The following is a 25,179-nucleotide window of genomic DNA, read 5'->3' as shown; positions in this document are numbered from 1 at the left end:
AGTTCCTCCTGTTGCCTGTTGCCACTTTCCACTTCTCTTTACCCTTCTCCCTCCTTAATCTGTCAAGATCTCCCCTGGCCTTGTCCAACGCAGCCTGAAGGGCGGCAATTTTCCCCTCCCTTTCCAGTGTCTTCCTATCTCTACTACATTTCCTACAAAACCACTGATGAGTCTCATTTACTTCCCCTATTCCGACGCCATTACAGTCACCCGCATGGAAAAAAGTACAGTACCCGTCACACCAAAGCCCAAATCTAATAATTCTACGGCAAGTCAAGCACTTTTCACTCATGATGAACGTAATAGTTTATAAAGAATAAGTCAGTTAAATTATAGATAAACACGAAAATATAGTTCCACAAATTTGGCCTACACGCGACTGTGTGTAAACAAGAACAACAATGCAAAGTTTCTGAAACAACAACTAAACTTTACGCTATTTTCCGGAAATGTGAGTTAAATAATGAAGAAAAGAAATACGCTACAGTTAAATTGCTGGAGAGAGCAAAGAACAACTAAACGATATTCTATAGATTTGCTGCGGCAAAACGTAAACAGAAAATACGACTGTCCGATCTTTTCGCGTTTTCTGCTATACCGTATTACGTAAAGAAAAATGAAACCTTTAATGGTACGCTGAAAAGGCACACTAATACACCTATTTATCACTTAATCAGTACTAAACTATTTGTTTTTATAATCTAAAATGACTTAAAGAAGAATACCAAAACTCGCGCTAGTCGCCTTAAATTTAGGCTTTCAGAACTCAAGGGCCACTGCCAGCTGTTTTGAGGGTGGAAGTGATCAGTTATTTTGGATATTGCCATAATTCTGTTAGCCATTCAGGGAATAGCGTAATATCACTTGGATCTTTGCACATGTTATAGAAATGTGTAATTAATATGAATGAAGGATTATTTAATACATTCAGTAATTGGTATCTGTATTTCACTTCCTCTTCCTTTACATGTACACTCTGGAATTTTGGAAAAGTGGCTTTACCTTTCTAGCATCCAAAAATATAGACTGGTTATGTTTCATTTATGCAACTACTATGCTGACGAACCATTTATTCACTGTGAAACAGGTTCAGCGCCGGCCAAAGTGGCCGAGTGGTTCTAGGTGCTACAGTCTGAAGCCGCACGACCGGTACGGTCGCAGGTTCGAATCCTGCCTCGGGCATGGATGTGTGTGATGTCCTTGGGTTAGTTAGGTTTAAGTAGTTGTAAGTTCTAGGGGACTGATGACCTCAGAAGTTAAGTCCCATAGAGCTCAGAGCCATTTGAACCACTTTTGAAACAGGTTCAGCGAATCAGGACAAACTGCATCGGATAAGCGAGTAGTATTTCCTCAGTGACATGTCAACAAGGATGTCCTAATATTCCCGGTACATATAACTTGCAATTCATAGTTTCCATTACGTGCATACAGACATCGCTCAGAAAATTCTTGAGATGTCAATGTTCCTATCAGTTATCTTGCTTTGAGATACCTGGCATTAGCATAGTATCTAATTTATTGTTGCACGTTTTGAGGATGAAAGTCAGTTTTACTTGCAGTTAGCAACAGTGACCACTAAGGGAGGAAGAAAGGCCTCCGATAAAGAAAAAAGGTAATTTAGTGTTAGTGTATCATTCCCCTCAGGATGTTTGGGCCAGTTGCCTCAGGAGAGGATATAACGGCTTCATGACATCCTTCCCATCTGAAACAGTGCAGACACCCAGGCCAGAGGGTGTGCAGTGTTATTCTGACTAGGAGACTTATAATGCCAAGTTCTTGTAATCATTGAAAAAGCATCACATACCGTCTCAGCAAGTTTCTTTTCATTTGCTCCTTACCATCTGGATGCTTCATATTTTTTGTCAGGCATTGTATTTGAACAATGTTAAAAAAACACACACACACACACACACACACACACACACACACACACACACACACACACACACACACACACACAGGTTCGAGATCTAACATAAGCTCGTTTGGAAAGAGTAAAGATTTGCACCCTATATGAAGTTGGTCCATTGCTTTGTAATGATTTTCGAAAACCATAAATAAAGTGGCCGTTAGGATATTTGAACCCAGACTCTACAGAAAGGTGTCCATTGGCTTGCAGGTTATGCTGCATAACTCAGTTGTGTGTAGTGATTAGTTATAGATTTCTACGCATACTATAAAATAGCATTGGCTGTTGTTTAATAATCAACTCGTATCTTATTGAGAGGAAGCCTTGCAGTTGCTTGGTATCCCATGACTATACGCATGAACAGGGGCTCCAAAGTTTATATTTCTGTCAAGAAGTGGGAAAAGTAATGAAGTATTACTTGTGGCATGCTGTGTGGCATATATAGACATAAAAAGATTCATTGTGATTGTCCCAAAGCTATGAAAATTGTATTCATAACTCTTTTGCTTGGTAGCGTTAGGGTATCATCAACAAGCTTTGCCCCACTTCTGCTTAGGCTGTGAGATGTTATCCATGACCATTTGGAAGTAGAAACGTTACTTTCAACATATGTACGTACTAAGAGTTATGGTACCTACCTTGGATATGTGGGGTTCTTCGTTTTCTTTCACTATCTTGAAAGTTTCCTTTTATTCTCTCTGGCTGCAGCACAGCAAGGAAATATTGCTTTCTAGTAGGCCAAGATTATTATCTTCTTGTATTTCTCATTTCTTTTAATTTTGTCTCTTGTTTAAATTTCCATGCATAAAAGAAAATTCTGCTTTCTCCATTTAATATTAATTCCTTCTTTTGTCTATATTTTAGAGTACAAATCCACAGTAGCCATTTTTCTTGAAGGAAAGAAAACTGAGTAAACTGACAATAACTATAAATCTCTTGATGTATTTCCTATTGCTAATATGACCTATTACCAAAATACTGGTTGATGTTGCATGTCATAGTGTTTCGTTTTCAGGTAGTTTCAAGGAATATCCTGTGGAAGAAAATATTGGCGTTCTTATGGAAGCTTCCATCTCTGTGGTTCTTTCATGTACAGAGAGATATCTTGTAGTGTTCAGTGATGAATATAATTTGGTACTGTTTTGTACTAAGTTTTTACATCCTTAAAACATGTTTAAAAAACACAAGAAGTAATAAAGAAAAAGAGAACAGTCACCCTTATACCTGCATATGAATGATGTGTTACACATGCAGTATATACACAAAAGAAAAGAAAATCATTATTCCTATAAGACACCCACAGTCTCCCCCCCCCCCCCCCCCCCCCCCAATCTCCTCCCTCATATAGTTACAGAAACAATGAGAATGAGAACATGTGTTTTATACTGTCATGGAATTTCCATGATCACAACATAACTCTTAAAATATACAGTTATTCAGTATATTTCTGAAAGAAACATTCTTAGTTTCTGAATTTTAGTGAGTTGTTATAGATAATAATTGCAAGGCAGCAGCTGCTACTATTAGTATAACATGTGCTTTGATTTTAATTTCAGAGTTTGTCATTGATATTCATTATCATTTTGATTTCATTCCAGTTCATTGTGTAAAACCCAACAAGTTAGAGCAGAGGCAAAAATGGAAAACATAGATTTTGATTTTAAACACAGTGTTGTGTGCTTAAGATATTTGAAAAGCAAAGCATAATTGAGAATGAAAACTACACTTGACCCTATTTCTTTCATATTTTAGTACTACTGTGTATCTACATATTTTGCGTAATGGAATTTAACACAGTAAATCTTATGAACTGTTTCAGGCATACGAAAGGCGATTCCCAACATGTCCTCTTATACCTGTGTTTGTCGGATGTGAAGTTACGTCAGAATTTACTAGCCCTGATGGAGCTGTTTCTCTAAAAGAAAGACGCTGTAAGCTAAATGTTGAAGCACCATACTTGATTAAAAAGGTTAGTAAGCAGTTGCACTGCATCACCTTATAGAAATTAATGGCTCAGGATTATACAACAGATCAATATAAGAAATTCAGTAGATACAATTCTTCTGTAGGTTTGATGAATTAGAGTAAAAGTACATTGAGTATGGGGAGTCTTATGCTGTTGCTGCTATTTGAATTCCCATCTGGAAGTTTGCGCAACTTTTCTCAGAAACCAGTGCCCACTCTCGTATTGTTTGCTGTTTTCTAAAATACAAACATGATAAACATTAGTGATTTTTCAAAACAATGTATGAATGCAGTATATTCATTTTTCAGATCATTGGTGTTGATCATGTATACTTCATTCAGAAAAATAATTTGGACCGGAGAAACCGAACGCTCCATATTGAAGCGTACAATGAGAGCTTCGCAAGCAGAGTAGTAGTTGTAGAGAAATGTCGATATTTTGTAAGTACAATTTTCTTTGCTGTTATACAGTATTTCTTAAGTGGTTGAACTGAGTGTAAAAGTAATCTATGCTCTAAAACTAAAAGGGTAGATTTTATGGAAATAAACAATTAAAATGTGAGCAACAGAAAAGATTTCCAGTCCTGAAAGGACGAATTGGGAGTGTGTGTCAGTGGGTCAGAGATCACGTAAATACGGACTGAAAATAAGACACACACATAAGAAAAAGTACAAACTGAGAAAAAGGAATGATGCAAATAGTGAAGAGGTGCCCAGGGAAGCATTTTAAGTGTTTTATAAAAATCTTGAAGCAGAACTATTTTTTTTTCATTCTGGTCACATCATTTTCTCATTGAACAAGAGATATGAAGAAGGAAAAATTAAACTCAAGATCATAAGCAATGAGAGGCTGACAAATTAAGCAGAAAGTGACAGCAGTCAGTAGCTTGAAGTTCATATCTGGTTGGTGCTTGGAACCAGGTGCTTGATTTTTGTTTTGTTAAACTCTGAATTGCTGGTGAAAAAATTGAAAATATGGTGAACAAGCTGCAAGATTATGGCCCATGGATGTGATTTTGCAACAGGATAGACAGTGAATAGTATAAATTCTGTCTGTGTTGATCAATCTGCACTGACAGTGTTGTGGTTTAGTTGTCATCTAAACAGTACATGCATCCAAGATGATTACAATGTTTAGTTCATAGCACAATTAGTGTCTATCCTGATGGAGTAGGTCTTGTCAGGGACTGCACTGGAGAGTGTTATGAATAGCTTGTATCTAGTGAATATTCTTCCACAAGTGAAGTGGTAAGTTGAAAAATAGTGTAGGAATCTGATCAGTGTGCCGTGCAGGTTACAAGGACAATGAATGAAAAACTACATCAGGTTTATGGTTTGGGGAGAATAATGTAAGAGATGACACTAATGTTAAGGAAATGATTCAGGAGAAGGTAGTTTCATTTAATTCATTTTATTTGTTCATCTGGGTAAATCATATTGCATAGTATCTTTAAATATACACACAATATCCAGCTATAACAAATACACAGTGCAATATAAGTTATAAAAAACTGTTTCAATATAGGACAGCCCAATAAAAGTTATAAAAAACTGTTTCAATATAGGACAGCCCAATAAAATCAAACATTGTAGTCCACATTGTAGAATAACCACACAAATTGATTTAATATAATAAATCTGTAAGAATATGAAATATGAATATAATAGAGGGAAACATTCCACATGGGAAAAATATATCTAAAAACAAAGACTCTGTAACTTACCAAATGAAAGCGTTGGTACATTGATAGAAACAATAACAAACACAAACACACACACAAATTTCAAGCTTTCGCAACCCGTGGTTGCTTCAACAGGAAAGAGGGAAGGAGAGGGAAAGACGAAAGGATGTGTGTTTTGAGGGAGGGGATAAGGAGTCATTCCAATCCCAGGAGCGGAAAGACTTACCTTGGGGGGAAAAAGGAGACACACACACACACACACACACACACACACACACACACACACACACACACACACACACACACACACACATATCCGCACATAAGACACAAGCAGACTTATGTAAAGGCAAAGAGCTTGGGTAGAGATGTCAGTTGAGGTGGAAGTACAGAGGCAGAGATATTATTGAATGTGACAGGTGAGGTATGAGCGGCAGCAACTTGAAATTAGCAGAGGTTGAGGCCTGGTGGGTAATGGGAAGAGAGGATTTATTGAAGGGATGAGAGACAATAGGAAAAAAAGTATTTACATCTACATGGATATTCGGCAGTCCACCTTACGGCCCACGGTGGAGGGTACCCCTTACCACTACTAGTTATTTCCTTTCGTGTCTCTCTCGCAAATGGAACAAGGGAAAAAAATACTGTCTTTGCCTCCTTATGAGCCCTCATTTCTCATATCTTATTGTATTGCTCCTTATGTGCATTGTATGTTGTAGGCAGCAGATTTGTTCTGCAGTCAGCTTCAGATTCGGGTTCTCTTAATTTTTCTCAATAGTGTTCCTCAAAACGAATGTCACCATCTCTCCAGAGATTTCCACTTAAGTTCCCAAAGCATCTCCGTAACATTTTCATGTTGTTCAAACCTACCAGTAACAAATTTAGGAGCCCGCCTCTGGATTGCTGCAATGTTTTCCTTTAATCCAATGTGTCATGGATCCCAAACAATCTAGCTGTACTCAAAAGTAGGTTGCACTAGTGTTCTATATGTGGTTTCCTGATGTACCACACTTTCGTAGGATTCTCCCAATAAATTAAATTGAACCATTTGCCATTCGTATCACAATCCTCACATGCTCGTTCCACTTCATCTATCTTTGCAACATTATGCCCAGATATTTAAATAATGTGACTGTTTCAAGCAGACACTACTAATGCTGTATCCAAACGTTACAGGATTACTTTCCGTACCCATCTTCTTCGGGTGCGTACCGTTCCCTCCTTCTCTGTCTTTATCGTGCTCTAGTTCTGTCTCGCTTGGACTATGGTTGTCAAGTTTATGGTTCAGCTGCTCCTTCCACACTGCACGTGCTGGATCCAGTCCACCATCGTGGTATCCGTTTGGCCACCAGTGCCTTCCCTACTAGCCCTGTTGATAGTCTCCTGGTTGAAGCTGTGAAGCTGGGATCCCCCCCCCCCCCCCCCCCACTTGTTCAGCGGTCCCAGCTTCTGGTGTCTTATGCACTCGCTATCCATTCCCTCTCCCACTCATCCTTCCTATTCTATCCTGTTCCCAGACCATGGACGTCGCCTACCCGACTCCTGCCCTCGGGCGGGTTTACTGGTTGGCCTCCGCCTTGCGTCTCTTTGCCGTGATTTTCAGCTTCCTTCTTTGTCCTGTCTTCCTCGCTCCCTCCCCTCCACCCCCCCCCCCCCACCCACCCTTGGTCAGTTCCTCGGCCTCAAATTCGCATGGATCTCTGCCGAGGTCCGAAAGATTCCATCCCCCCAGTGGTGTTCTGTTCCTTTTTCCATCAAATTTTATGGGAGTTTCGGGATGCTGTTGTTTTTTACACTGATGGCTCTAAATCTGCTGATCATGTGGGGTATGCCTTCACGTCCTCTGTTGGAACAGAAAATCATCTGCTGCCACCTACATGTGGGGTGTTTACTGCGGAATTGATGGCAATTTCCCAGGCCCTTACCTTTATTAAACAGTCCCAACACAACCGCGTTTTGTTATGTACGGACTCGATGAGTGGCCTTCTTGTTATTGACCGGTGTTTTTTGCACCATCTCTTGGTCTCTGCCATCCATGACCATCTCGCTGATATTCACTGTGGTGCTTGTTCCATTGACTTCCTTTGGGTCCCTGGCCATGTGGGTATCCTGGGTAATGAGCTCGCTGATTGTTTGGCTGGGGGAGCAATCACTTACCCCCCGTTTTCTGTAACCCCTCCTGCAGCGGATTTACGGCTTCACATCAAATCCCACTTCGCACAGTCATGGGCCAATTCTTGGGAGACTACTCCCCTGACTAATAAACTTCGTGCGATTAAGGTGACACCAGGCCCATGGCGATCTTCCTTTCGCCTCTCCCGAAAGGACTCGACCACACTGTGTCGTCTCCGCATTGGCCATACCAGGCTGACCCATGGTTTTCTTTTGCGTGATGAGCCACCCCCACTTTGTGGTTGTGGAGCCTTCGTCAGCAGCCCACATTTTGGTTGAATGCCCCCTTCTTTTAGCTCTGCGTGCTAAGTACAGACTCCCCCACACTTTACCTTTGATGTTGGCTGACGATTTCCGGATGGTCTCTCTGGTTCTCGGTTTCCTCCGGGAAAGTGGTTTTTATTCTCAGTTTTAAGGTTTTTAATCTCTCTCTGGTGTTGGGGCAGGGCGGTGAGTGTTTGGGTGTCTCCCTCTGTACGCCGTGTTCGGAGATTCCCGATTCACCTCCCTGACCGAGATCCTCGTTTCTTCCCCTTTTACTCTGTTTTTACCCTTTTTTTTAAGGATTGGTTAGTCTCCTTTCCCCATACGTACTTCTACATTCTAGCGGTTGCCCCTTTTGAGTCACAGGTGGTCTTGCCTATGCTGCTTCAGCATAGTGTTGGGTTCGTTCTCTTGCTGACTTCCCTCATTTTGTTTTTACCATTGACAACATGACTGCCGTTTTACGTTTTTAGCCTTTTCCCTTTTATTGTTCTGACTTTCCTGAGATGTCACATTAGCGGAATGGACCACATTTGAAACAAGGACTGATGATCTTGCTGTTTGGTCCCTTAAACCTCAAACAACTAACCAACCAACCACCTATCAGAGCCATACATGCTCCACTTCTTACACTGCCCACATGACTCCAGCAAGGACGTACACTAAAATGACAGTGAGTGTTTGGTCTTTTGGTTTCCTTCAATTGCTCTACAGCAACAGGTCATGGACAGCAGCTCGAGGTCCACAGAAGTAACTCCTGGCAGTTCCTAATGCTTATCATCCTGCCACATGCAAGACAAGACATCTGTCATGATCTTCAGTTACATTTACATCTTCTTGGTAGATCAGTGTAATTCCTCTTTTGTCTTTGAATATAAATCTGCAGCTCTCTCATGGAAACCATCTTGGCTACTTTGGAAGAGGTTGAGAATACCACTGCCATTGTAAATTTCTTTATTTTCACACAACTGGTTTTGGATTGTTATAAGCACATCAGGTGTTGTTCTGGAAATAGCAAAAGAGGGAGATAATTTTCACACGCCAAAACACACACACAAAAAAAAAAAAAAAAATTTTTTTTTTCGCTAGAAAGTTTTAAAAACTTTTAAAAAACATTTCAAAACTGCTGGTCGGGCTGGGTGCTGTGAAATGTATGTCAATATGCGAGTGGCCCCACACAGTACTATGGATGACTGCCTGGGTAGGGAAATATACAAATGATATCATGACACTTGTGTTGTGGTCCCAGAGTGCCGCGTGTACCAGGTGCAGTGTGCTGCCTACGAGTGCAGAATAGGGAGTAGCGGATGCGAACGATGAGGCAAATTGGTAAACCAGAGTGGCAAAAGTGCTGCTATCTGTTCAAGGAGGGAACAATGCGGGGCCACTAGCCCTGCCGAGCACAATTTGAATTTAGTGGTTTACATTTAAATGAAGAAAACACAAAAAAATACACTAATAGGAGGCCGACTGTACGAAAAGCACAGGACTTCTTCTCCTGCCCTATGCTCAAAACATACTCATTTAACCCCACAGCTAAGTTCGTTGCAGAAATTAAGAAGGTACTTAAAGAAACTGATGCATTATTCACCCCATTTCTTAAAAAAACTTTAATACCAGTGCATCCGAGAACGCCTACTTTCAGTGGCGTCGTGAAACTTCACAAGCCACAGGATAAAAAATTCTGTTATATTTGATGTCATGTTATTTGTGTATTTTTCTTCTTTTCTAGTCCTGCAATCTGACACTATATAACTTCACCTGTTGATTATTATTATTCGGACATGTTTTTTAAGTTGTTTGAAAATAACATGCCAGCGTATGTTGGCAAGATGTGCATTTCCCGCCTGTCTTTTTTGCTATGCGTTTTTTAATGTACAATTTTAAAATAGAAATATTCAATTAATGATTTGCAAGTGAACTTTGGTATTTTTGTGGTAATCTCTTGGCAAATAAAGAATTGTTAAGTCTTCACGTGACACACACCACATAGAGGGCGTTCCAAGATCCTGTCACCCCGATGTCTGCTGTACACGTGAATGTAAACAGTGGCTTCAGTTGTTGTGATCACTTCTCAGTTTTGGTTAGTGATAACTAGATACCAGTGTCTATGAGTTTAATTTGTACACCACAGGTATGTTCTTTCCAATTGTTGGTTTATACTCAGGTGTATTTGTGGATTTTTGTTTTTATTCACTGATCGCTATGTGAAATTCTGAACTTCCAGCACTGAAGATGATCACTATGTGATTGAAAATCGATTTGGCCAGCAATAAAACATAAATATTATGGCCAACGCTGACCTTCCTTTTAATTTAACATATATGGTCGTTGTGCACACAGCACTCCATGGAGTCGCCAATCAATTTTAATTCAACACCAAGAACTCGCACTAGGAAGTAGAACAGAAGGGTGATATTCTAGCCTTCTCATGTGTAACTCTACTTGATCCCTTTTGTTGCCACCACCTGGTCTGCCTTGTTCTTTAAGGTTTTGTGGGCAGGCATCTCCTCCATGGAGTTTTCTTTCCTTTCTTCATTCTCACAGATATTGTTTGTTAATTACCATTTGAATGGCATACAGCAGCTGGTGTGCTTATTATGTCACAAAAGGTGTGTTGGTATTCCCTGTACTCATTTACTGACACAGTGTTTGAGTATGTTTTATTGGAATGCTTCTGCAGTAGTAATTTAGGCCCAATCAGTTAATTTGACCACCTCCCAAGAAGAGAGCAAAGATTCCAGTGCCTATACAAGACATGAGGTTCAGTGGCCTTGACCACTGGTGTACACGTTGATCAAAAGGTCAATGTCATTATTGTCCAAGAGGTTACTTGACAGTCGCGTGTTGTAAGTGCAACATAGTTCTGTATTTTGTACCTGGAAGAAATTGTTGCAAAGCTTTTCGTGCAAAATATAATTGATATGTGAAATTATCCATAAATGGTAACCTTCGTTTTCAGTTGTTGTGTGTATCAGGAGAGTGATATTCTCATGTATGAAGACAATAAGTTGGTTGTGGACACATTTATAACAAATGAACTGAAGCAAAGCACAAAGTAGATTACCTTTGGCATATCAGTGTCACTATTTGGCAATGTTGCTCTTAAACGACATTTTGTATTTTTTATATAACAAATAAATATTACAATTAAAACATTTATCGTCATTATTCTATGTCTATATAGTGAGGAAAAACAAGGAAAATTTTTTTTCTCTACAACTTTATTTGCTAAATAAAGGGTTAAATTAAAATGATAAATGTCTAAGTGATGTAGGCATTGTTTCGTTGCAACAGGACAATGACCCAGAGATTAATGTACAAAAAGTAAGACATCAAATAGTAATGTTTTGCTTAGGTTGAGAATGACCTAAGAGTGACAGCAGGATACATCAGTAAACAAGGCTGAACAGCTTGATCGGATGCAGTGTCAAGGCTACACTGAAGATGCGAAAGTCACAGTTCATCGGTGGATATGAGTACAGTTAGCTACGGTAACAGGGAAAACTAGCAAAATCATAATCCCTTTCTGGTGGCAATAACTGCTGTTGGGTCAGTATGTGTGGCTCCTGCTTTTCAGAGCATATAGCAGCAATAATTTTGACAGTTCTAATCATCATACAAATGAAAAAAAGTTATCAGAGGCTATTTATTCTCATGAAATTCACACCTTTATACATGTAGATCTTTTTACTGACACATTATGAAACAAAATACTCCTTGGATGTGAGAAACATAAATGCATGAGTGAGTATACAAACAAAACTAAAGAATTATATTCAAGGTATTATTTGTGCGTAGCATTGTTTTTTAAAAAATGTCAGCACAATAAGAAATAACTGGATAACCACAAGACATGCAGGATGGTGTAATTGGATTCCTTGACTGTAGTAACAACTCTGCCTTATTGCAATTGTAGTATCTGCAAGAAGGATGTAATGTCTAAATGGTCTCAAGCATTATGTTACATTGCAATTTCGTATGCACCTCCTTCTGTAGTAAGGAACATTTTTGATAATAAGTTATGGATTTTCTTGTCACGCACACTCTATTTTGTTTTTGTGCCTCCAAAGGTGTTAAATGGTGATAAATAGATTTTTGTACAGAATTCAGTTACCTGACCAGGAAAAGCATTATCAAGTGATCAACATGAGATTGTGAAATGTGATAGTGCTCCAATTTACATGGTCCTTACTGCAAAATGATCAGATAATGTGAGTCTGTATTAAAATATATTGCTCTTGAAAATAAACAATGGAAAATCCAGGATGGAATGTAACAATACGAGAGAAGGAAAGTTGCTACTCACCATACAGCAGAGATGCTTGCGCCTATCGCGGCTCAGCATCTCCCCTGTATGGTGAGTAGCAACTTTCCTTCTCTCGTATTGTTGCTCTTGAAATTTTTGGAGATGCATTCTTCTTCTTCTTCTTCTTCTAATTCTTCTTCTTCTTCTTCTTCTGAGTAGTTGTTTACTATTGTGCTTAATAACATACCAACACATATCAAATCCACATGAAATCTCTTAATTGTTCTAACATGAAGTGTTGCATTTGTCCTTTACTGCTTCTCCACCATTGCTGTATCATTCCTGGTGACTGCTGCGTCTCAAGCCTGTTAAAAATGGTCATGTACCACCATGTTTGTCACTTACAAAACAATAAATAAATGCGTATAAACTGGCTAGGTCTACACTAGCTGCCACTGGTAACAGCAGCCACTTAACATTTTAAATTAAAATTAGACTTTTCTGGTACCACCTACCAAATTCGCTGTGAATAAAGTTGATCTCTGATAGGAATATGGTGTGCATCAACTTCTTTCAGAATTGTGTTAATTAAAAAATTTCTTCTACAAGAAAAGAAAAATAAGAAGGAATCTTCAATTTTGTGCTTTTTAATTATATTTTATCAGTTTTCAAAAGTGAAAAGTATTCGAGAATGAGGAAATGCTGCATATGCTGAAATAGAATTTCTCATTGACCGAATGTGTTTAGCTTTGTCTGTAAAGTCCCAGAAGAGCTGATCAGCAAGTTACCTCATTGGAGTTCTCTGTAACCTTGCAGTGAACTCTGTAACCTTGCAGTGAACTCTGTAACCTTGCAGTGAACTCTGTAACCTTGCAGTGAACTCTGTAACCTTGCAGTGAACTCTGTAACCTTGCAGTGAACTCTGTAACCTTGCAGTGAACTCTGTAACCTTGCAGTGAACTCTGTAACCTTGCAGTGAACTCTGTAACCTTGCAGTGAACTCTGTGACATTGCACTTCCTCATATTTTGTTCCCTCATTCTGAGTTTTGCTTTGAGTGCCATAGGGTTCAGTACTGACTTGATCCATATTCTAAGTCTGCATAAATGACTTCTCATTGAGTTTAGTGGGGCTGTTCAAAACTGTATTCCCTGACAACATAATTCTACAAATCAAGGCCCCAAACGCATCCATTCAAGACATCTTTGAGATGAGAGAATGAATCTACAACAGGTTCAAAGTAAATGATTTGTTTTAATCTCGCAAAAACTTGCATTAGCAGTTTCAAACAAACCGAAATGACCTGCAGATACCAGAAGCAAAGACTGTCAAACAAAAATGTAATAGAATTGAATATTTATTCACCTTTGAACATGTTTACATGTAATTGGTGTCATCATATGTTTTATAGTTACAACATTACAGTCATTTTACAATTATCGTTACCTAATTATGTTGTATGGAGGCTGTTACATAAGTAACTACTTCAGAAAAGTACATTGTAACACGAAATGATCACTTTGTGTAAACCAAATACAGTATGCCACAATGAATCAGCATATCGTGTAGTCTCTTTGTATCTAAATAATCTAGGCATTTTTGGGTAGTTTGTTAAAATATGGCCGGCCGCGGTGGTCTAGTGGTTCAGGCGCTCAGTCCGGAACCACGCGACTTCTACGGTCGCAGGTTCGAATCCTGCCTCGAGCATGGATGTGTGTGATGTCCTTAAGTTAGTTAGGTTTAAGTAGTTCTAAGTTCTAGGGGACTGATGACCACAGATCTTAAGTCCCATAGTGCTCAGAGCCATTTGAACCATTTGTTAAAATATGTGTCACCAAGATATTTATAGCTATTGTGGATCTTTGCTAGTGTGGCATGGGGCTTGTCAATTGCGTGTCTCTGTCTAGTGTTATGATGGCGTATTGACATCTCAATGTCAAAATTATCCAGGTGTATACTAGGCAACTATAAATATATAAACTAAGTACAGTCATAATATTAATTCCTTGAAGTAGTATCTACATGATTCTCATGGTGAGAGTCCCACAATGCATCTGATGGCCTTTTTTTGCCATTTAAATACAGTCTTAGATCAAGGTGAGTTTCCCCATAGCAAAATTCTGTGTGTCAGAAGGAAATTGAAGAAAGCAAGGCATGCATAGTGCAGCAGAGTTTCGCTTACACGGCCTCTCAACTTACATTGCAGATAAATCACATGTACGAGTCTGGAGGTGTATGTGTATCCCAGCTTAAACTTTGATCAATATGGAATCGAAGAAGTTTCATTGATTTATTTTCGTTCTTGGGGGCAGTCAGAAAAACAGAGAACACTGTATTTAATCTATTATTTGTGTAGTGCAGGAGGTACACACATCTACTGCTATTGCTACATTCAACATTCAGCTGTAATTCATCCATGTTAGTATTCTGAGTTATTAATGTGGTGTCATCTGCATATAGTAGAGTGCCACAGGGCAATAAGAAAGGCAGCTCATTTATACACGTGATGAACTGAGGAGCCCAAGAACAGAGCCCTGCAGCACTCCTTTTTTAACACACAGAGGAGCTGATTTTTTTATTATTCACACATGCACCAACTGTTTTCTATTACTTAGGTATGACTGCTGTAGGAGTAGGGGCTTCTCCACAATTCCATAGTACCATAGCTTTCTTATTAAGATAACATGGGACATTGTATCAAAGGCTTTCTTTAAGTCCAGTAGTGCCGCACAACTTACTGACTTATTTTCAAAAAAGTCATATACTTTTGTTTAATACTGTCAACTGCTTTCACGGTGAAGAGGGTAGATCTATAGCCATACTGTGAGGACAGATTAGATTATTATGTTCAAAATGTTGGTTCATCTGCTGGTGCATACAGTGCTTTGTTATTTTGGAAAGAATTGGGACTAAAATTGGTTGGTAATTGCCAGGTGATTATGTGCTACCTTTCTTATGGACTGGCTTGATTATGGATATTTTTAGACATTCTGCGTACACTCTGTTTGTTGATATTTTCTTTATTAATTAAGGGCATTATTATCCCATTTCTTATCTGTTTAATAAGAAAATTAGAGGTTTATTGTGTAATGGTGGCAGCAGTGCTTCAGCCTTACTTACATGTTCCTTGATCTCGGTTTCAAAAAAAGTGCTCTAAGCACTATGGAACTTCTGAGGTCATCAGTCCCCTAGACTTAAGAACTACTTAAACCTAACTAACATACACACACACATCCATGCCCGAGGCAGTATTTGAACCTGCAACCGTAGCAGCCGTGCGGCGCCAGACTGAAGCACCTAGAACCGCTTGGCCACAGCAGCCGGCAATGTTGGTTTCTGGTATAGGATTGGCAAAGTAATTGTTTAGTGTGTCAGGAGGAATTAGAATGTTGCAGTCTTTCTTTTGACAATTTATTTCAGTTTTGATAACTTCCCACGCTGCTTTACATTTATGTGAAGGCCATCATTGGCCTTGCCATTTGCTGAAACAGTATGTGTACAAAGTTCTTTAATATCCGGCTGAATAAAGTGACAGAATAGAGTTGAGACAGAAATAAAGTTGCAGAGTTTTTTCGCTGTTAAGTACCCCTCATTGCATTGACTTGGAGAGCTGGATACTTTGATGATCTGCGTAGCGTCACTGAGTGGTGTTTTGTCAAGTTATGTAGGGTAATGCAGGTAAAATTAATAAAGCTATTACTCATCAATAACAAACAGCAAAAACATTGTGCACAGGAAACAATTGTGTTAAAAATTTTTGAAGTACCTGCATTAACATTTCAATAAATTTACTTCTTAATGACATTAGTTACAAACTACAATAATTAGTTTCATATTGTTTACAATGTACACGGCACAGTACAAAGTACAGTAAAAGGTACAAGGGTCTTAAACAAGTAGGCATACACCTTTGCTATATAACAGGTAAAACTGTACCCTGTAAACTGGCCTCTATTCTTGCTACATATAAACATTTATTCATCTTCATGGGGTGAGTCACAATTGATATTACAGACTTCTAGGGTTTGTAGAGAGGACTTTGTAGATAAAGTTTTGATAAGGAATCCACGTATGGAATTATAACATTTGTGTATAAAGTAAGTTCAAAGTTGGAATCACTTTCAGATCTCCCACTTCATGGTAAGCACACAAACTGAGAAGAGGGTACCATTGTCAGTCCCTGTCGTGGCTATGACATCACATACCATTTTTGTTCAACCAAAACAATGGCTAAGAGAAACTGGTACATTTGCAACTAGGAGGGTTGACTGTGTTGCTCCGTGGACACGCCGCACTCTAGACTTCGCAGAGGACGTCCTTCATCACTTAGAAAGGAACCCAATGATGAGTAATTGAAACATAGTCAATGCCGTAGGCTCATGGAGAGCTCCCAGGTCAGAATTCTTTGTAACCATGTCATGTGTACCGTGAAGTGGGAGCTTTGAAAGTGATTTGATATTCAAACTTAATTTATATCTATCTAAAAAGAAAGATGATGAGACTTGCCAAACAAAAGCGCTGGCAGGTCGATAGACACACAAACAAACACACACATACACACAAAATTCAAGCTTTCGCAACAAACGGTTGCTTCATCAGGAAAGAGGGAAGGAGAGGGAAAGACGAAAGGATGTGGGTTTTAAGGGAGAGGGTAAGGAGTCATTCCAATCCCGGGAAGGAAAGACTTACCTTACGGGGAAAAAAGGACAGGTATACGCGCGCGCGCGCGCACACACACCCGCATATACACAGACACAAGCAGACATTTGTAAAGGCAAAGAGTTTGGGCAGAGATGTCAGTCGAGGCGGAAGTACAGAGGCAAAGATGATGTTGAAAGACAGGTGAGGTATGAGCGGCGGCAAATTGAAATTAGAAATTAGCGGAGATTGAGGCCTGGCGGATAGCGAGAAGACAGGATATGCTGAAGGGCAAGTTCCCATCTCCGGAGTCCTGACAGGTTGGTGTTAGTGGGAAGTATCCAGATAACCCGGACGGTGTAACACTGTGCCAAGATGTGCTGGTCGTGCACCAAGGCATGTCTAGCCACAGGGTGATCCTCATTACCAACAAACACTGTCTGCCTGTGTCCATTCATGCGAATGGACAGTTTTTTGCTGGTCATTCCCACATAGAAGGCTTCACAGTGTAGGCAGGTCAGTCGGTAAATCACGTGGGTGCATATCATTAATTTATATCTAAATAGACATGGGTTTCTTATCAAAACTTTGTCTACTAAAGTCCCTTCTACAATCTGTAGATACCTGTTTTAGGAATTGTGAGACATCCTGTGTATTAACACTAAGAGGTAAACAGCAGCTACTTAATATAATTGAGGAAGGAGCAGAATTTTTTCAAGGTTATTACTTTAAGTTTCATTTTAAAATTATTCTGAAACAATTTGACAGAGCACTGAAAGACCAAAATAGAAACAAGGCACCTGAAGTAGACGGTTTTCCCTCAGGATTATTAAATTCCGTGGGGAACCAGTTCTTACTGAACTTTTTCACTTGGGTCTAGGAGATGAGGAACAGGTGAAATACCTCAGAATTCTAGGAGAAAATAATACCAATACCAAAGAAGGCGGATGTAGACAGGTGCAAATATTACTGAGCTTCAATTTGACAAGTTATGTTTGTGAAGTTATTTACAGAAAAATAGAGAGAATTATGTTTGTGAAGTTATTTCCAGAAAAATAGAGAGAATGGTAGATGTTAACCTGGGAAATATCAGTTTTGGTTCGAGAGAAATGTAGGAACATGTGAGGCAATACAAAACTTAAGCATTACCTTAGAAGACAGATTGACTACAGAGAAACCCACATTTACAGCATGTTTACATAGAGAGAAGACTTTTTGACAATGCGGTTTAGAAAGCCTTCTTTGATATTCTGAAGTTTCTGGGAACAAAATATAGGAACTTAAAAGTTACTAAAACTTATAGAGAAAGAAGACTGTATTAAGAGATGAAGGACATGACAGAGGAAGTAGGTATGGAGTGAGTGAAAAACGTTCAGCCTGTACGTAGTGCAAGCAATTGAGTGAGATCACAAAGGATCGGGTTTGTTGAATGGAAGTTAAAAGATGAATGTCATCAAAACTAAAGCAAGGGTAATTGAATATACTCAAAATAAATTGGGTGAAGTTGAGGGAATTGTTTAGGAAATGAAGCCCAAAAAGTAGTAGAAAAGTTGTGCCATCATCAGTTATTTAGTGGCACAAATAGCAGAAGTAGAAAGGGTATGACCTACACACTGGGAGTAGTAACAGAAGTTCTCTAAAAAGAGAGAAATTTGTAAATATTAATTTATGTTTAAGATTTAGGAACTCTTTGCCTGAAATTATTTGTTTAGAGTGCAACATTATATGGATGTGAAACAGGGAAGATAAAAACACAGACAAGAGTAAAATACAAGTGTTTGAAAAGTGGTTTTACAGATGAATGCTGAGAATCATATGGGCAGAAAAAGTAACTAATGAGAAGGACCTGAAAAAAGAAATTTCTGGCACTACAGAACTGAAAGAAAGGAGTGGTTGACAGGATACATCCAGGCACATCAAAGAATCATCAGTTTGCTGACAAATGCAAGCAGGAAGAGGGTTGTAGACAGAGACAAAGGCTTGAATACAATAAGGAAGTTCAAATGGGTGCAGGTGACAATAGTTGTGTAAAGATGAAGAGGTTTGCACTGAACAGACTAGCATGGAAAGCTGCATCAAACCAGTCTTTGAAATGAAGACTATGACAATAGGCAATACTCATTCACAGCACTTTGACAGTAGTTAATAATTAATACACTTTGTAAACTCCTACCCTGTCATATCTTGCTGAATAAAATTTTTGCTCTCATCCTGCTGTGCACATTTCATAGAGAGCGAGCTCACAAACTTTTATGGTAGGTTGTTGAATTGGAAGATCGCGGGTTAACATGTTCTATTACCTCCCGTGCGTCCTGTCTCCCCTGCAGAAAGTAAGAATATGTCATTACTCATACACTTGACTGCAAGTGGTGTGTCTAGGTAGATCTAGGCACTTCATCTATTCTGAGAAAACCAGTTTTGTCCGGTGTCAGGAGGGGGGGGGGGGGGAATACAGAAGGGTAAGGGTTTATTGTCGGCAGTTCAGACTTTCAGCAAATGATGGTACTCCTTAGGGAAATGGCAGCAAGAGACAGGAAAGGACACCGGATACACTGGGCATGTATGCCTGCAAATCTCATTCAATATGTTGAAGAGGCTATTGCAGCAGGCATTGAGGGAATAGGGTGCAACCAACTGCAGCTTATGATGCATGTTGGTACAAATGATGCCTGTCATTTGGGCTCCCGAGGTCATTCTTGGGTCATTCCAGCAACTGGAAGAGAAGGTTGAGAAGACCAACCTTGTGCATGGAGTTTCAATGATGCTCACAATTTGCAGCACTGTCCCCAGAATTGATTGTGGCTGTTTGATTCTGAGTGGAGTGGAAGGACTGAACCAGAGACTTTGAAGGTTCTGTGACAAGCTAGGCAGTGACTTCCCAGACTTCTACCATAGGGTAGAGAACTGTAGCGTCCTTTGAAATAGGTCATGTGTGCACTACACATCAGAGGCTGCTACTAGAGTAGCTGATTGTGTGTGGGGCGTGCACACCCAAGGGATTTTTTAGTTTGGGTGACTCTCCATCCAATTCAGATAATGATAGCTGTAGGAAACGTAGAAGAATCAGTGTAAGATTGAAAGACATGCCTCCCACAGGTGAGAATATTACAATCCGAATGGTAAACTACCAAAGCATTTGCAGCAAAGTGCCAGAGTTTGAAGTGCTCCCGAAAAGCAGGACACTCACTCAATACTAGGTACAGAAAGCTGGAAACTCGAAATTGATAGCAGTGAGATTTTTGAGGAAAATTTAAGTGAAAATCAAAAGGATAATCATATGGGAAATGGAGGTTGTGCATTTGTTGCAGTAGACAAGAAATTCAAGTCCACTGAGATAGAAATTGAAACTGCATGTGAGATTGTTTGGGCAAGACTCAGTATAAAGGGTGGGCATAAAATGAAAATTGGATCCTTCAGGGAAAACTTCAGTTCCCTTGTGCGCAAGTTTCCCAATCATACTGCAATCATCAGTGAAGACTTTAATCATCTAACAATTAATTGGGAAAATAACGGGTGTTGGGACCGTTGCTGTTCACGTTGCATATTAATGACATTACAGAGAGTATTAATAGTGAAATCAGATGAAGCAGCTATCTATAATGAAGTATTATCTGAAAGAAGCTGCATAAATGTTCAGTCAGCTCTTATAAGATTTCAAAGTGGTGCAGAGATTAGTAACTTCTTTTAAATGTTCAGAAATGTAAAATTTTCCACTTTGCTTTAAACATTCAGAAACATAAAATTTTGCACATCACAAAACAAAAAACACAGTATCCTGTGACTATAATATTAATGAGTCACTGTTGGAATTGGCCAGCTCGTACAACCAGCTCGTACCTGGGTGTAACACTTTGTAAGGATATGAAATGAAAAGATCACATAACTTCAGTCGTGGGTAAAGCAGGTGGTAGAATTCAGTTTATTGGTAGAATACTGAGAAAGAGCAATCAGTCTACAAATCACTTGCGTGACCAGAGCTAGAATATTGCTCAAGTGTGTGGAACCCGTATATGATAAGACTAATGGGGGATATTGAAGGTATACAGAAAAGGGCAGCACAGATGATCACAAGTTTGTTTAAATCATGAGATTGAGTCATGGAGATACTGAAGGAGCTGAACTGGCAGACTCTTCAAGACAGATGTAAACTATCCCGAGAAAGTCTGTTAACAAATTTTCAAGAACTCTCTTTAAATGATCCTCCACCTACCACTCTCTCAGGTATTGTGAGGATAAGATTAGATTAATTACTGCACTCACAGAGGCATTCAAACAATCATTCTTCCCACATTCCATACATGAATGGAACAGGAACCATAATAACTGGTACAATGGGATGTATCCTCTACCTTGCGCTTCACGGTGGTTTGCATACTAAAGGTGTAGGTGTAGATGGAGTTGACCAATATTGAATAAAGAATATGTTCATTTTATCAGTTCCACAAAAATCTATCACGACAGTTATTACATTTTTTTATGGCACAAGTACCAGTGCCACACAGTTTCTGAGAGGAATCTAATGAAAACAGTGGGGGAGAAGGAAAATGTAGGTGTGTACATTTCCTCAAAAAACATATTCAAAAAGTCTATCATCGGCTGCATGTAAAATATAAATCATACTACTCAATAAATGTGCCAGACTAGTGTGCTCTGCTAGACCTGCTTCCACACAGTGAATCTCTGACACATATTACTGCTACATAACATTTGCAACAGGCAGGTGCACACCCAACTAAGCCTATTTTTGAGACCAGAATTAGTGAGCAATGCACTCCCACATTCACAATTAACAAAAGTAATTGGAAACATAGTTACACATGTCAATCACTCAACCCACAGGCACAAAACTGGAACACCTGAGGTGCACATGCATCTCTCAACTTTCTAACCTCTTTGTTAATATTCAGGGTGAGACAGAGGGAAAGGTACATTCTTTGAGGGATGATAGTGTTGGTGATTCTGAACAAAAAACTTCAAATGAACATATGCCCTTTTCTTAACTGTATACAGGTGTTTGAAAATCACTACCGCCAACCAGTCGTTCTTCACCAGCACTCACATGTGGGTAGAACCAAAACAATGTTAGGCTATGTAGTGTTGTATTTACTGACCATTTCAATGTGTGCTTCACTTGAGCTGCAAAATGCATTGCAGTTGAAGATAGATTTTTTGAACATGTTTTGTGAAGACATGTACAAACCTACATTTGTCCTTTTCCCCACTGTTTTGATTAGTATCCTCAGAAAATGTTAAGAACAGAGCATATGTCTTTTTAAGGAATCACCAATACTATCATCCCTAAAAGCACATATCTTTCATCCTGATTCGCTCTGTACATTGCGAGTCATCACACATCAACAAAGTTTCCTTATGATGGGCCTTTTATAATGGATGGATGATAATGGCTTTTTGTGTGTCAATCTGTATATGGACGTCATAGCAGCAAGGGATGATAGATGTTGTCTGCCGAGGATAACCAATAAATTATTGTTCATGTGGATCATTTAAGAGAGAAACAGATACAGGGAAAACTGTTAGATTTTTATTATGTTAGATGATTTTTGACCTAGCTACTTTACAAAGTATCTGAAAATTATTAGATTTAACTTTGATCAATATTTGTGGACCAATGGCTGAACTACTGGTAGTGCCAGATATTTGTAATAGGATTAGCTGTCAAATTATATCCACATACTTAGTTCACACTGCCAAAAAAATGCTTCACTATTCTGGAGATAGTTCAGCTGAGGGTGGACAATCTTATCTTACTGTAAAGAAAACCATGGCATTACAAGATTGTGACAGAGGAGGCTGTCCAATATTATGAAGATGGAGAAATAGCAAAAATCATTGTAGAGTTTATTGTTAACTTAATTCAGCTTGTGTTGTTTACATATATACCATTTAGCATTAAAAATGTTTTGGCTCCATCCAGTTAGTGCAGAAACAAATTATAATCTTGTTTTAGTATATATTGGAACATTACAAATCATCCTGGAGATAAAAGGTAGTCCAGGAAGCTAAGCAACCTGAAGTAATGACTTATCTATTAACAGTATCATGTACAGTTACGAGGAAAATGATAAATCATGGAAAAGAGATACACTACATAAATTCATGTCTACTGAAATTGCAAATGAACAGCCATGTATTTGTTCAGAAAAAAATACTAGTGATACACACTCACAGGTGATGAAAAATGACAGTGATGGTGGAAGACGACAATGGTGACAAGTTACATGCTTTCATTAATTATTAGAACCAGAGGAGGTTCATTCAGTCATTGATTTTTACAGCTCCCATTAAGGAGGAACCTTCATCAAGGATGGTGAATGAGTTAATGTATACATTAACCAAAAAAAGGGAGATCAATAAATTAATTTGTACACTGCATTAAATTTAACCAAGTGAATTAGAATTGCTCCAGTATGTGCTCAAAAAAAGCACGCAAGAATTTGAATGCATTGTTTTCATGTTGAAGGTACACTGTGAATGATACAGGTAGCTATCGTGTTCACCTAAGGCTGTTAGCTAGTAACAGACATCCATGATAGTGGCAGTTTTCATGAAATGGTAAAGTTTGTACATACATTCCACAAAATGCAAACCTGCAGGGGAGGAGAAAAGAAAGAAAGAAAAGAAAGAAAGAAAGAAAGAAAGAAATCTGTGGCTGGATGATGATGATGATGATGATGTTTGGTTTGTGGGGCGCTCAACTGCGTGGTTATCAGCGCCCGTACAATTTCCCAACCTTTTCTCAGTCCAATTTCGCCACTTTCTTGGATGATGATGAAATGATGAGGACAACACAAACACCCAGTCATCTCGAGGCAGGTGAAAATTCCTGACCCCGCCGGGAATCGAACCCGGGACCCCGTGCTCGGGTAGCGAGAACGCTACCGCGAGATCACGAGCGGCGGACTGTGGCTGGACGACATGTATTAATAAACATATAACATAGTGTTAATAAATTATGTACAGAAACCTTCCTCATGAATCAGTATATCTAGTAATGGAAACCTTATTAAAATCCCTGTGGTAGTTCCTGAGGTTGGCCTTCACATAGACAGGGAAACATAGTCTTAAGTCGTGTAAAACAGTATCACAGTAACACTGTTCAAATGAAATATAGTGAATGGAACCTAGAAGTATTAAATAGTGCAAATAGTTTCATGTGTGTGATATTGACCCATACAGGTCCACCCTGAAAATCCAGACTGGACATGCTTCGACCAGTCTGCCACTCTTGACATAAAATCCTTTTTTGGCTTTGAAAATTCAATGGAGAAGTTAGCTATGAAGCAGTATTCACAGAACATAGCTAAGGTGAGTTGAATATGCTTTTAACCTGGCATAATGTGCTAGAGAATCTATGGGTACAAACCAAGTATCCAGTTAACAATAAAATACTTTAAAGTGGTTGGAAAATTTATTACTATTGTCAGTTTCAAGAAAATTCAGAAATGAAATACTACTGTTTTAGATTATAAAATGACAATCATCTGTATATACTTCAAATCTGCAGGGAAAGGAAATAATTGAGCACTTTATAAATGAGCTCAAAAAGGAAGGCGTTGTTTATATACCACCATGGCAAGAACCTGAAGATGGTTCCGCTGCAGCTGAGGAAGAGAGGTGAGTGCGTTGATGCATTAAAAGTAGATCAGGTCGTGTCATGCTACAGTGAGTTTGCATTTGTTGCAGCAGTCTGCAGACATGATTCTACTGAGGTGGCTGAGGTGTGATATTGAGATAGTTTTAGGCAGCTGTGGTGGTACTCTGTGTTAAACAACTTTTGTAAACATATGTTTTTTCAGGGCACAAACAGCAAATGATTCATCTGGGGACTTTGCATTGGGAGCATCAGCTTCAAACATCAGTGCAGCCTTACCATCCCCTCCCATGTTGTCTCCAAGTGCTGGTAAGTTTTTATTCTGAAAAAGAAATTGTAGTTTTAACATGCTTAATATGATTATTCTTTCACCTCTTTTTGGAATATAAAGCCATGATATAATTAAAAGTTGTGGAGAAAATTAGAGATGTAATTGAACTTGCCTCCTTTCTGTAAATCAGAATGCTAAAATACTTCTAACTGTAATGTCTACACTATGAAACATTCAAATATTAATGTAGTGTAGTGTTGGCTTTTTATCACATTTTTTGACACTGAGCACCAGTTTCATACATGGTGTTTATTTTTTGTTGAGTGCAATTAATTTCTTCAAATTAATAGTCATAGTGTACAATATTAAGTTTTCTTTATTAATATATGCATAATTCATAGGGAAGTGGTTTGAATAT

At 38.9% G+C, this 25,179-nt stretch overlaps 1 protein-coding gene across 2 annotated transcripts in view; it reads left to right on the top strand.

Moving 5' to 3' along the window:
- The window catches only part of LOC126184626 (SEC14-like protein 1), a 211,154-nt gene that overhangs the window by 156,007 nt on the left and 29,968 nt on the right, over positions 1-25,179 (top strand). For both annotated transcript variants that reach the window (XM_049927098.1, XM_049927105.1), the window contains exons 2-6: positions 3,729-3,878; positions 4,184-4,315; positions 24,076-24,204; positions 24,404-24,513; positions 24,696-24,799. In XM_049927098.1, the coding sequence (XP_049783055.1) occupies positions 3,729-3,878; positions 4,184-4,315; positions 24,076-24,204; positions 24,404-24,513; positions 24,696-24,799 (625 nt within the window). The remainder of the gene's footprint in view (positions 1-3,728; positions 3,879-4,183; positions 4,316-24,075; positions 24,205-24,403; positions 24,514-24,695; positions 24,800-25,179) is intronic.

The sequence above is a fragment of the Schistocerca cancellata genome, chromosome 1 (genome assembly GCF_023864275.1).
Source record: "Schistocerca cancellata isolate TAMUIC-IGC-003103 chromosome 1, iqSchCanc2.1, whole genome shotgun sequence".
NCBI classification, from domain to species: Eukaryota; Metazoa; Arthropoda; class Insecta; order Orthoptera; family Acrididae; genus Schistocerca; species Schistocerca cancellata.
The sequence above is the reverse complement of the archived record's forward strand: the minus strand, read 5'-3'. Positions and strand labels throughout refer to the sequence as shown.